Source organism: Tachysurus vachellii, chromosome 6 (genome assembly GCF_030014155.1).
Source record: "Tachysurus vachellii isolate PV-2020 chromosome 6, HZAU_Pvac_v1, whole genome shotgun sequence".
Lineage (NCBI taxonomy): Eukaryota > Metazoa > Chordata > Actinopteri > Siluriformes > Bagridae > Tachysurus > Tachysurus vachellii.
Window position 1 is genome coordinate 18,114,528 of NC_083465.1, and position 14,012 is coordinate 18,128,539.

The 14,012-nt window shown below is 41.6% G+C and overlaps 1 protein-coding gene across 3 annotated transcripts in view; it reads left to right on the forward strand.

Annotated features, from left to right (window-relative positions):
• The window catches only part of adka (adenosine kinase a), a 130,476-nt gene that overhangs the window by 18,352 nt on the left and 98,112 nt on the right, over window positions 1–14,012 (forward strand). For all 3 annotated transcript variants that reach the window (XM_060872665.1, XM_060872662.1, XM_060872663.1), the window contains exon 4: window positions 13,121–13,199. In XM_060872665.1, coding sequence (XP_060728648.1) covers window positions 13,121–13,199 — 79 coding nt within the window. The remainder of the gene's footprint in view (window positions 1–13,120; window positions 13,200–14,012) is intronic.

Here is a 14,012-nt window from a genome sequence, read left to right on the forward strand (position 1 = left end):
CCAATTTGCTCCTTTTTAAAGTCTGTCTGTCCTACGCAAGATGTAGGTTCATATTTGCTACGTTGCTGGCTAAGATGGAGCAGAGCCAGGCTGTCTGTTTTCTTTTCTGTGCTAAATGCTACACTGATGTATTCTGCTCCGTGTGCACGTTTTGTACACGTTTTGCATTTCATATGGAATTCATGACTCTGTATAATAAACAGTTTCACTTAGAAACAGTTACAGTTTTCCTTGCATCAGCCTTCTGTCAGTCTGCTCCAGCCTGTAAAACTGTCTTCAGGCCTGCAGCTGAGTACACGCAGTCCCTGCGTGCTACATCCTGAGCAGGGACAAATGCTACGTTGCTTTCTGGGCCTTCCTGCGGTTTTGCCCCAACTGGCATGCGTGTCCTCCAGCAGGGGGAGCATCAGACTTTGTGAATTCTGACTCTCAGCATGAAGAAGCCATTGGCCAAAACATCACATGGAAAATATTTTGCTGTATATACTACTTTTTGAATGGCTTTTTCCAGAAGTCCCATATTTTAGATAGGTTTAAATTATGCTAACACGATTGCTCAAGTAATTGTTTTGTCAAGTAATTAAACATACCTTGACACACTGAATCAAATAATTATTTTTTTTTTTTTTCTAGCTGATATTAACTTTTATGTTCTTTTCCACAGTGTGAATTGTTACACTCACTTAAAAACAACAACCACCACAAGCCAAAAATGCTGAAAGAATATGAAACAATCAAGAGTTTGTGTTTGGTTAACACCAACGTTGGTTAACTGTCTTTTTCCCCTCAGTTTTCTATACTGCAATCATGTTGTGTGCACAGTAAACAACCTGACAATGGAATATCATCACATATTTGTTTTTTTGTTTTTTGTTTTTTTAAAATACAGTCTGGAAAATTTACCACACACTTCCCTATAGTGCCAAACCATTTCCTGCAGTGATTGGGGTAGCTGTCAGATCTTGTCCAGTTCAGGGTTCATGTTAGACTATGCAGCATTCTCTATATGGATGTGAATTATTTAGAGTGACCATCATAGTTCACCAGATCATTCTTGTGTGTCTCCCTGAGGAAGTGAGCCTTAGGGCTTTGTATTTATGTTCTAGTTTTAAAGAGCACACCGGAGTCTTATCTCACTTGTCTCTCTGTGTCTCCCCCACTCAATAGCAGGCTTAGGAGATGTACACAGACTTCTGAACGGTCTATATACAATGTGCAAGAGTGTGACAGAAGGTACGGAGTAGCATGAAGCTGCTCTTTGACCTAGGAAAAGATCAGAACATGTTGACCTAACCTTCGGGGCACTGTGTGTGTGTATCAGTGGATCAGAGTGAACCGTGATATGACTCTTGCACCAGGATTACAACCATGATAAAGATCTGTGTGTGTGTTCAGTCAGATCTGGGACTGATAATGGGGACTCTGTTGGCTTCAGGGTAAGACGGCGTCTCTGTGGTGGCAGATATCATCTCTGAAGCAGCTCCTCTGTACCTGTGCTACTCTTCCAATACGGTTTATTTTTGCGTTTCTTTGTTAATGTTATCGAAGCTAATGACTGGATTTGGGTTGACACATTACCAAGGAAACGGAACACATGGGCCGCGCGTGTGACATCACGGGATAATTAGGCCTCGGAGCGCACCCATGTCTACACCAGCACTGATTTGCATTTTAATATGTTGTTAGCATAGGTGAAGGTTTATCTCCTCTTGATTAGATTCCAGTGATGTAATTACAAAGCCGAGTTTTAGTTCTCAGAAAGGGCACCGTGCATAAACATCAATATGATTACCAGTAATTGTTTCAAAACAAATAAGCAGCAGAGTAATCAGTCATCGCGCTGCCTCCGAATTGTTTTGGCGCGCTGCTTCGGCAGAGGCACATCTCACTCAGCTCATTTTAACATCTCAATTTAAATTGGCTTTCCACTCATCAGAGTAAAGAATATTTTAAAGACGAGTGGCATAGACTCAAAGGTAATCAGTGCTTTTAATGATCTTATTTGTGTGTGAGTGGCTCAGCAGACATTTACTTAAGAGGCATTGAGAAGGCTGAGGCGATGCTTTTCAAAAGCTCTCCCCTGGCAGTCAAATCCATCCATTTAGGAACGAGGAATTATTATTGACTTTTCCCCTCTCTTTCTCCTTAAACAAGAAAAGATAACGGATTCAACCTTGGGAGAGCAGCGCAGTGGAAGCTCAGCGAGCAGAATAAGTAATGGCGCCAGCGTCTAGCCAGGACGTGCCTCGCCGTGAAATGGGCTATTGATTTCAAACAGATAAACTGTGTTCTCTTTGTGTGAAGAAATTACCGAACAATTTAATTAGGAGGGGATAAACAACAATATTTATCGCCCACTGTTCCTTTTAAAAAAAAAAAAAAGCTTCCCTCTCTATCCTGCCTGTGTCTCGCCCATCATTTCTTCTGTCCAGCAGAAGGTTTAGCCAACTCCACCACCCAGGAGAGACGCCATTGATCAGGCCACTAATTCCTCACAGTTTGGCAGTCTCTCTTCACCAGATGACTCTGTTGAAGCAGGGATTGACGGCCTCCATTTAATTCGGTGTCATCCTGCATTGTTTGAGCTGGTCCCAGCTTCTGTTTACCGCTTGTCTAAATGTAGCGTTCAGTGCCAATCAAATGGAAGACTCACTTCTGAAGTGTTGACAATAGAGCAGCACTTAGGTGGGGCTTCGCAGCTCCATTTACAAGCATTTTACATTGTTTCCTCAGTGAACGTTGAAGTTTATATGATGGTTGTTGTGTGTGATTTAAATTGGGATCACCATCGTTAGAGCACATTGTTTCCATGCATTGAGTGTGGCAGAAACTTAACCAGAAGTGGTTGGTTGTTTAGGTGTAAAACAAATCCTTCTCCTAGTGTAGACTGTTAAGATAAAGTGTAAAGATGTGTAAGATGTGCCAGTGGAAAGGAGTTACTACAAACGATGCACATGATTAGTATTAGTTTGCGAAATATTTCTGGACTGACAAGCAAGAGGAAGTTCATTCCACTACCTGGGTGCCACTACAGAGAAGAGTTTTGATGATTGTCCTCATTATGTCTAGAAGTGTGGCACGTCAAGTTGGGCTGTCCTTCTGGCTCAAAGCAATTGAGGTATGAGCCGGGATTCACAGGTTGGTTAATTCTGGAGGAGATACAAGGACTTAATAATTCTGTTAATAATAACAGAAGCATGAATATCAATTCAGACCAAAACAGCAGTAAGTTTCAGAGGTAAAGCTGATTGTATTGGAAGAGGGTGTACTGGGACCTTGTACTCCGTATCCTCAGGAAAGGCTCTGGATCCAACATGACCCTCACAAGGAATCTTGAATCTAAACTGTCATTGCAGTTGTCTGGCTCTGCTAGACAAGCGTCATGCATGTCTTATTGGACAGAGACCCTGGGGCAGGCCAGAACCTGCTGGAGAGCTTATATCTCACTTTTGGCTTGGGAACATCAGGGAAACCCCCAGAAGGTTCAGGAATTTGTGGCTTGGAGTAGAAGAAGTCTCGACTGGTGACTTCATCCTGCTACCAATCTGCTCCACCCAGGCAAGTGGGAAAAGGAAAATTAATAAAGCTTGGAGCTGTTTTTTGTGTCACTAAATTAAAAATGACATCAATTCTTAAAACAGGCTTTAGTCCATTCCTTTGAGGTCTTCAAATCCAAACCCTGCTATTGTAAAGAAATTGTATTTTACAGTAAGCCATGTCCCTAGGGGGACGGCATGTAATGTCCTTAAGTCGTGACTTCCTTTGTGTGCCATCTTGTGGGATCAGAGTGTGGGATGTAGAAGCATCATTTGTGTCTGAGCATGCTTCGGGACAGATAAAGATCTCCTCTGCTGTTCTGGCTGGTGGATATGTCAGGACAGCTGTGGAGAAGAGGGCAGATTTGCGTGTGTGTTCTCTGTGCTAAATGATTAAATGGTTAAAAGAGCTCTTGATTGTAGTGGAGCCACATGATCCCCTGGGTCTCCGCGAGGGGGAAGAGGTCCTGAGGCAGCTGCTACTTTTGGGCAGGGACTCCTTAAGCCCTCTGAGAAACTGGGCCCCCGTGCTCTTAGGTGCTGAAAAGCAGTTATTCAAGACCAAATCCTGTGTGTGTGTGTGTGTGTGTGTGTGTGTGTCTGTGTGTGTGAGAAAGAGGGAGAGACAGATTCTAACCCATTGGGGTCCCCCTTGTGTGAAATGCACACTGCGACTCAACTGATTCTGTGTAGACGACTGGGAGCAGGTGTCCCAGTGAGCTTTATTAACCCGCTTTCCACGTCTCCTCCATCCATGTGGTGAATTTGGGCCCCATGGGTATGAGTGTCTCACGTGTAGCCCCAGACACTCAGTCTGTCCCAGACTGATTCAGACATAAAGAGAAAGCAGTGTGTCTGTGTCCTCTGTGATGGCAACATTCTTGTCCAGTAACAGCTTAATGCTGCCATTTCATGCCTGTTATAACTTTATTCGGAGGGGGAGCCCTTGGCATGCCTGCCTCTCACCTCTACGTTCTTCTCCCTACTTCTTTTTTCTATCCTTCTTGTTTGCCTTTCCTACGTCACGGGTGCGTTCCTTTCTCCCCACCACATTTGGTGCTTGAGGCTCAGCTGTTCTTGATTGCTCTATTAGACACAGAAATAAATGGGCATGAATGTAAGATCAGAGAGCATTCAGGGCAAAGGGGTAATCATGTATATGTAGACACTCTGATGAGGTGTTCTACTCATCATTAGGAGGGAATAATAATCTACTAGGCTTTTTTTTTTTTTTTTCCATCTTCTTACATTTTTGTGGAAAGTAGCTTTCTTTCACTCCAGTAGTCATTTGTATTAAGATAAAAATCTGAGACTAGAGGTGTTAAGCAATCAAAAGACAAAGAGTCTATCTGTGTATGTATGTATGTGTGTGTGTGTGTGTGTGTGTGAGAGAGAGAGAGAAAGAAAGAGTGGTGGAAAGTTCCAGCAGCATTATCACTGAGCAGAGGCCTCCCTCCAGTGGAAAGTGCTTTGTGCAGGTTGATGTGAAGGCTGGCACTTGGGCCAGGAAAAGCGAATAGTGATGGAGAGATGTTAGTCGGGCCTGCAGTTTGCAGGTTTATTTTTAGAGACTGGCATTTAAAGCTGGGACACTCGGTTCTGCCTGCTTGTTAATGACTCATGTTGGGGGGGAAAAGAAGACCGCAGCTCAGGCGGCAACAACAGCAGCGCCAACAGTAACAGCAGCTCTGCTCTCTGGTCTGTGCTCTGTTCTGTCCCACAGCACCGGGCTCAGCCTGGCACATCCGCCAGCTTCTTACCTCCCTCTGATTTATGGCATTCACTTTTGTTTTCTCCATGCTAAACTCGCCAGCCTCCGTCTGATGTGCTGTTTTTTCTTTTTTTCTTAAAAAAAATCCTTTTGTTTTTGCCCTTTAATGGAACCACAGTGAAACCCCAAAACATTTTTTTATAAACATTTTAACACTGACTTTTAAAACCTAAACATAAACTTCCAATGTCAAATCGAAATTTATAGATGGATTTATAGCAGGTCTGAGTAATTCACTTGTTTATTAACAGGCTAACGATGACGTGCGCCCCCAAGACCACCTTGTTTCTATTAGAAGTGTAGGCCTTGGCCGATGAATGGCTGCTTTGTAGATCTCAACTGAGGAGATGCTTGTAAATTGTACATTTCCTCTCAGTTCCTATGTTTATGTGTAGTTTACATGACAGCTACATTAATAACTCCTTGTGCTCTTGCCACCTGGTGTGCACTTTTTCAAATAAATAAAATAACCAATCTTATTTGGCTCTATAACTCAGACAACACGTCTGGGGGCTCCAAGTTTATCCACGTTTTTACTCTTTGACACCCATCAGGGTTTTTTTTTAAAGCTATTTTAATCTATGTGTAGTATACGGCAGATACGACCGCTCGCATGCTCTCTGTTGATGCCACGTCTGCCGTATCTCAGAGGTTGGTATATTATTGACGGCAGATCTGGTAATTCCACCATTTCCGATGAGAAAACAAGTCGGCTCTTTTGGAGGTCATGGTTCTATGTCAATAGCTCTAACAGATGCCGTGTAAATCTTTTCGAAGAGATCCCAGAACTGTAAAGACGTACTCTCGACCCCTGTGGAGCTCAGCACAGACATGATTGGACGAGATGAATGCGCTTCTGACTGTCTGACAGCTGTCACTTCACCTGACATGTTAAACACACATGTGGGAATATTTCTCTCTCTCATGCAGGATTTTTTTTGTGGGCTTGTCTGATTTGAATTGGATTTGTTTGTGCCCTACCACATTGCTTTTTTTTTTTCTTTTTGGGGAGCGTGAAGCTTCCTGGCATTGTGTAGTGAGCTAGAGCGGTTCTACAAGGTTATAAATGTGGGCAGAATGCCCTCTGAGTAATCTTGGTCAAGTGTTTCCTTTTTAATGATGTGTTCTTGGAACTTAGATGCAAATACAATCCCCCCAAACCCCACCACCTCTAAATCCCACACTTCCCAAACTTGGAAATGTCTTTCTTTGTCCACACATTTCTTTTCTTCATCTGTTTTGAAACTTTTATTTTTAAAGCGTGTTTGTCATTTTTTTAATCACTTTTATTGAGATGCACATTTTAGAACATTAGTGTTAAATTATGACCAGAGATTACATTGTCAGAGTCTGGACTGCTCGTCTAATCTCAAGATTTCTCCGCTCACTTTGACCCAGGCTTCCAAACCTGTTTTACAAGCAAATATAAACTAAACTTTATTAGGAACGAGAAGGAAATTAGCAGCCTAATCATTTTAATAGCTCTTAAACAAAATGTTAATTCTGCAAATTTTCTTCTGCTTTTTTTTTTTTTTTTTTTTTTTTTTTTTTTTTTTTTAAATGTGCCCACATCCAAAAGTATGTGAACTAGTGTATTATTCATGTTACCTCCAGGCTTCCAGATGTCTTCAGAATGAAATGTCTCTTCACTCTACGTGTAGACATGCGATGCACTATTCCTTATTTCTTTTTCTTTTTTTTTTCATGAAATGTGAAGAGCACTTTGGTCTGCGATACACCACAGGTGTCTCTTCATTCTCAGCAGACTGATATAATAAATAGAATATAATATGAGCAGTGATCACGTTCCCATTATTTCCTTCATCCACCATTTGGTCAAATCTTGGAGTACATTTTAATAGATTTAGTTTTTATATTGGATGGATGGATGGATGGATGGATGGAAATACTCATCCATCCATCCATCCAACCATTCATCTAACCATCTTTTCAATACAAAAACTAAATCTATTAAATTGTACTCCAAGAGTTGACCAAATGGTGGATGAAGGAAATAAGGGGAATGTGATCACTGCTCATATTACATTCCTCAATCAGTAGATGGATGGAAAGATGGATGGATAGATGGGATGGATGGATAGATAGATGTATTTTCTGGGAATTCAGTGAATGTGTATCCTGTTCTTCTTCTTTCCCAGAATGATGAGCAGCCTTTCATTATTTTTTGTACTAAAAAGTTATTTATCTTGTTTCTGGCATGAGTCAACCTGCAAATGTTCATCCAGCTTTGAAGCAGATCTACATTCAGTGGCCTTCTGTCTACTTGAGCATGTCATTTTTACTAATACAAACACAACTGCTAGGTATAAAAGCCGCTATTCAATTTAATTAAGCCAGCCTGTGTGTGCGGGGCGACACGGTGGCGTATCCTTTCTTGCCTCTTTGATTCTATCCTGAGCTTGTGTTACTCTGTGTGTGTGTGTGTGTGTATATGTGTGTGGCATTTCACATGATCTCATGGCCTGGGTTACTCTGGATTCTCCCACTACCTAAAAACATGCCAGTGGGTCATTAACTATTAGACTTTTAACTGTCCCAAGGTATTAATGAGTATGTTTATTGTGCCCTATGATGAACTGGCATCCCATTCAGCTTGTATTCCTGCCTTACACCAGTGTTCCCAGTATAAAAGGTGTAGTCTGGACCAGGAATGACCAGGAATACAGAATTGTCTGAAATGTTGATGTTGAATAAGAACTGACTTGAGTTAGAGTAAAGGAAGCAAAATGAAGATGTCTTCTTTTAGTTAGGAAAAAAATAACAGTTTATTTCTGTCTTAAATCTTTTAAAACATTTGTAGTTCACAAGCAGTCCATGTCAGCATTAAGCATTAATGGCCACAGGGCACCTGTACTTATGCAGTAGTCTATCAATCACGTTCTGTTCAGCATTTCTGTATGAATATGTTCATTTAGCATCCGGGGAGAAAACGTACTCTTCTTGGCTAGAGAATAAAAAATCCAGCAAATGACAATGAAGCACACGTGTGCACATCTCATTTTTTAACTTCTGCTTATCTACTCATTATTTCGCGATTTAAATCTCATTTGCTGTATTTTCCACTTGGAGGGACAAGCAGGTCCTTTAAATAGATCCACAGTGTTGTGAAACATTGCCTAGACTAGCTGGTTTGGCTGCGTCCCAAACTGCATAATAGGACCTTAAATGGTTTGTCAGAATATCAAGCTGCTAGATACCGGTAGAGTTTTTGACACCATGTGACCTCCTCGGATACTTTTTTACTTAGTCACTTCTTGTCTTCATGATTCCTTTTGGTTAAAACTTATAATCTTCTGCCATCTCTTGGTATGGAGAGTTGCTTTGGTCCGGATTGTACGTGCATGCCTGCAGTCGGCTGTACTTTTTGCGACGTGTTAAAAACAGAGGAGGAGAAGCAGTAGGAGCCGTTTTTTTTTAAGTTGCCCTCATGTTTGCCAGTGTTTATAAGATGTGGGCTCGGTGTGTCAACCGACTAAGAGCAGCTCCATCATTCTGTACATACAAAGAGATTGTGAACCCAAACAGAGGCTGCTGTAGTGTTTAAATACATTTTCAAAACAAATTTAAAGACAATTTCTTTCTGCAAATTCGGAAATGTGTGCATTCTGTGTAGTGACAACTTGCTTAAACTTTAAGGATGCTTTTAATCCCGGGACAATTCGAAAGTCAACTTTTGAACACCGAACACAGATAAAAGCTTATTATTCTCTAAACTACATGCTGTTCAGATTTCTAAGGTTCTACCTGTTTTCTTATGAAGCAGTCTTTTAATCTAATTAAATACACAGTAATAAACTCAGCAGGCAGAGACTTTTTGAGCCTCTCTGAGCCTGAAATAATCATGTACTTTTCAGTCAGTTTTATTTTTTAATGATTAGAGTGCAAGATATTTCAGTTTTAATATCTGATGTTCTTAAAAAGCACGTTTCATTGTTTAACATTTAACAATACTTTACCCCCACAGACACAAAATCCTGACTTTGTGACCAGTTTGGCCTGAAACCTCTGGTTATTAAGCACGTCACTAAACTCAGTAATATTTAATGCTTTCCATATTCTTTCCATATTAGACTGCCTTTTATTCTTCTTCATCTTTGGAGATGATGATTGGCTGGCAGATAAACCAGGTTTATGTGAGGTTTGGTGTTTTCTATACAGAACAGAGGGGAAAACAAACAGACAAAATATAAAAAAAAATGCTGCATAGGTTTAGAAAGCAACGACTGATCTAAATCACTGATGATATGCTCACTATATGTCTATCGTTTTATTTTTCTTCACAGCTGTCTTTTTTTTTTAAAGCCAGCCTCATATTTGATCTCAAGGTCCCGAGCCAAAGCAAGCTTTTTTAGTTGCTGATCCTTCTGAACCATGTAATCAAGGACATCCCAGTACTCCGTTACCTGGCTGAGGTGTGTTTAAAGCTGGAACAGTATAAATATGTGGACTGGCTGAGGGTCTCTTAGGACTGATTAAGCCTGATTAAGATTAAGGAGTTCAGGTTAAATAGTTGACTCATGATTGAATGATTATAGCATGGTTAGCGGTTAGCGGTTAGCACAGAGGGTCTGCCGGCACAGAGCTGTGGGGTCGTGTTGTTTACTTCTCTCATTACAGGATCTATCTGTTAAGTGTTACTGGAATGGACCTGATTTTCTTATCCTTCTTATTTATTTGGGTTCAGTTCCACTGATAAAAAAAAAAACAAAAAACTATTGGACTGGTTCATGATATTCTGGTTTTAATTAACTGATTTTTTTTTTTTTTTTTTTTTTTTGCTTTAAAAAGAGCCATCTGATACAATTCAGACCTGACCTACTTTAATGGCGAACACAAAAGAACACTTAATGGTACTACTTTTCTAGTCTGCATCTACATGTGTGCAAACAAAAGTCATTAACGTCATAAATAACAGAGCCTGGAAAAAAAAAGAGGGGGGAGAAGGGTTGTTCTGCCATTCTGAAATGACACTCTATTCTCATCTTGCTTTAATATATCTAACTACAAGCACATGCGGAAAACATTCCCCTCTTTTATCAATCTGACATTTAAGTGCATTCTTTTCAACCCTTGTAACATTTGTGGTGAGGCATTTCAAAGGGAGCAGGCTGACATTCCTCACTGTGCCCTCTTTTTTTTCTCTTTTCATTTCTTTCTTTTTCTTTTCCTTTTTTTTTTTTTCTTTTCCTTTTTTTCCCTAAGCGAACACTTGATGTTCTTTCAGCCCATAACTCGGCCCCTACGCTCATTTAGGACTAAACATTTTGATGCCGCTACGCTCTCCGTGCAGACTTGCTGTCCGAATTTACGAGCTGCTACATGCAATCTTTTGACTCTAATAAATTCTCGCTGCCCACCGGAGCCTCTCGTTTCTCAGCATGAAGAGCGTGGAGGCATTGCATTTCCGTTTTGTCATCCCTAATGAGTCAAGGCTGAGATAGACTCTTAATCCAATAGTCTTGTGTGTATGTTGTATTGTCTGATCTCCTGCCACCACTGCACTGCTGCCCACTTCTATTTCTGCCACTCTGTATGGCTTTCTTTCATTTTTAGAATTGATTGAGGTTTTCACAGTTGGAGTCCAATAAGTGCTCCGAATGGTTGGGATTGAGGGATGTTTGCCAGCCGGCCATTGATGAACGGCGCCTGCTTTTCTCTGCAGACTCACCGTTTGTTTGTTTCGGTTACCAGCGCAGTCACATCAGCTGCTTCAAGTTGTGCTACTGTATAGTTAATAAAACCCACATCAGTACTGAGCAGTGATGTTTTTATTTCCTGCTGTGCAGTGGACTGCTCACAACATGAGTTAGTAAGTAAACACTTGTGCTTTCTGCCTTCAGAATCAACAGGGTGTACGTACTTTGTAGAGGGTGGGCGGCTCTTTGGGCGTGTTTGTTACCAAGCAGAAGTTGATGGCTGATGCTAATATGGGTAAAACGTAACCTCCAGTTGAACACAGTACAAATTGTAAAATGTTCTTTCTTGTGTTCGTGTGCGCGTGTGTGTGTGTGTGTGTGTCTGTGTGTTTGTGTGTGTGTGTGTGGTTGTGGTTTGATTATAGCTTCAGTCCAATATGCTGTGGTCTACTGGTTGCTGTGTCTTGGGTGGAGGAAGTGTGTGTGTGTGGGTGTGTATGTGCTGTTCCCACACTCTGTGGAGAGTATGCTTTGCTCCTCAGATAGGAGGCGCTCTCTGCCTCTTCACTACCAGCACACCAACAATTCTATCTGACTCGTGTTAATGCAGTACACAAGTCAGTGTTTGCTGCAAATTTGCAGTAATGTGCCAATTTGTATCCAGATTTCTGTTTTATTTTAACACTTAAAAACAGTTGTGCAAGGAGGAGCCTTGTGACTTGTGCTGTCCCTTCTCAGTTTACAGAAGTCCAGAGCGAGCTGCACAGCGGCGTCTTGAGGAGACCTGATGCACTGAGCATCCTCAGCACGAGCCTTTTGTTCGCCAAGTGTACAGCGTTGGTGTTACTGAAGGAAGCACTTAAACATGTACTTATGTGCGATCTCTCTTCGCTGAAGCAGGCCCCCCTGCCGCTCGCTTCCTGACCACCCCCCTGCCTCACGGGCTCATTCTGAAGTGTTGCTTGACAAGCTTTTCCTCCCTGACAGTGTTGCTGGAGGTGTGACCGAAGTGCTGCGAGTCAGGGGTGACCTGTTCACTGAGCTAAAGCAGCTCCGCGCTAACTGAACGTCTGAATGGCTTTCATCAGGCCCCTGTGTTTTTTTCCTTCTTTAAACGGATCGTTTATAGATGTTAGGAACATCTATACACCTGCTCATTCAGGCGGCTAGTCATGCTATTTTAGCTAATCAGTCAGTCAGGTAGCAGCAGCTCAGTGCATGAAGTCAGCTAGATACAGATCAAGAGCTTGAGTTGCTTCATGATGACATCAAACATCAGCATGGTGAGAAAGGTGTCTTTGACCTGTGGCATGGTTGGTTATGCTAGAGGTGCTTCTTTGTGTATTTCATAAACTGCTGAACTTCTGGGATTTTTATTAGCAGCAGTCTGTAGAGTTTACACAGTATGTGTGAAACGCACCCTGGGTGTGACAGAAAGCATTGTTGGTGATACACCCATCAGAGGAGAATGACCAGACTGCATCAAGCTAGTAGGAAAGCTTGGGTAACTCGTACATGCACTCTTTACAACCATGCTGACAACCGTGCGTGCACGAGTGTGTGCGTGCATGAGTGTGTGCGTGTGTTTCTTCTATTTCCATCCTGTTGTGTAGTCAGTATGTTGGCAGTGCTATCCCAAACATTTTTAATGCCAGTAAATTAGGTGTGATCTTTGCAAAAAAAAAAAAAAAGGCTAACAAAAAAAGGCTAGAATTTGTTTTTAGCTTTCCATTTATTGTGCAAATCCTCGAGAGAAGCAGCTAAAAGTTCAGCTCACCCCTGATAATGATATTGTTTGCATGTTGCAGAACAGCTATCTTAACACATGCTCAAAGTCATCTTTATTATTTTCTTTCCTGAAACGATGCCCAGATAGCATGCTGTTCGCCGCCGCATGTGTGCACGCTACGTGCAGAAGTACAGTACACATGCACATTTATAGATGGCTTGCTGCCCTCCGGCACAAGGCTACAAGTCCTCTATTTCCTGTTTACAATGTATGAGGTTTCCTGTTCTCAGTGTCTCTCTGCTGGTTGTGTGGTTTTGCAGAGATGCTCTGGACAGGCCCTGTGCAAAAATAAAAAGCTGTTTGTTGATCTTTCGCATTAATCTGCCTTTTTTTATTGTCATTATTTTTCTTTCTTTCTTTGCCATAGGTTTGAAGAAATAGTCAAGAATTTTAAAGTGGAGTACCATGCTGGCGGTGCCACCCAGAACTCTGTGATGATTGCCCAGGTTTGTCTTTCAATTCCCTAAAAAGTTTCAACCCAAACATGCCAACAGGAAAAAAAAGAAATGTGACACATTAACTGATCTAAACAACTGTCTCTGAGTTGGTCTGGTCACACCCCAGTTCCACGAATAAAAACAGGAACACATACTCCAAGCCTCACAGCTATGTTGATCTAAGTGTGGTGACTAGAGACTATCTGAGGCAATCTACAGAGATTAACTTATTAAGACAATATGTGTGGTTAGTGATTACTGGCAAGCCATTTTCCTTTGAAATAGAGGCTTTTTAAAGCCCTTCCTGAGAGTGTCATGATAGTATTCCTAATAGTACATGATAAATGGATTTTAAGGTGCAAGGTGTAGTTAAGTCACCTGTTTGAATCCTCAGCGAGACCATCACTTTAACTGCAGAAGCCTAAAAACTCTCCGAGCTCATTCAGCATGAAGTTCGTCTCCATGTAAAGGCTTTTTCAGAGTAATGACTGAAATGATTTCATTTCCCTGGTTACCCATCAGTGCTGTTCTAGCACGAAGAAGAAGAAGAAGAGTGTGGACGGTTAAGATGATACTCTAAGCATCGAGTTGGCTATGTTTCTTCTTTTACACTGGGGACCAAAGCCGCTGCCATCCGCATTATTCCAGGTTTCTGACAAAACTGTGTGCCGAGCTCTCCTTAGCTCTCTGTAACTCGAAGTGTTCACTATTTCTGAGGAGAAATATTTCATTGGCATCCTTGTGACGCTGACTCGAATCCAAATCCAGTGATGAATGGCAACACAAAGCCATTTACTCCCAATGTCCTGAAACAAGACGGTC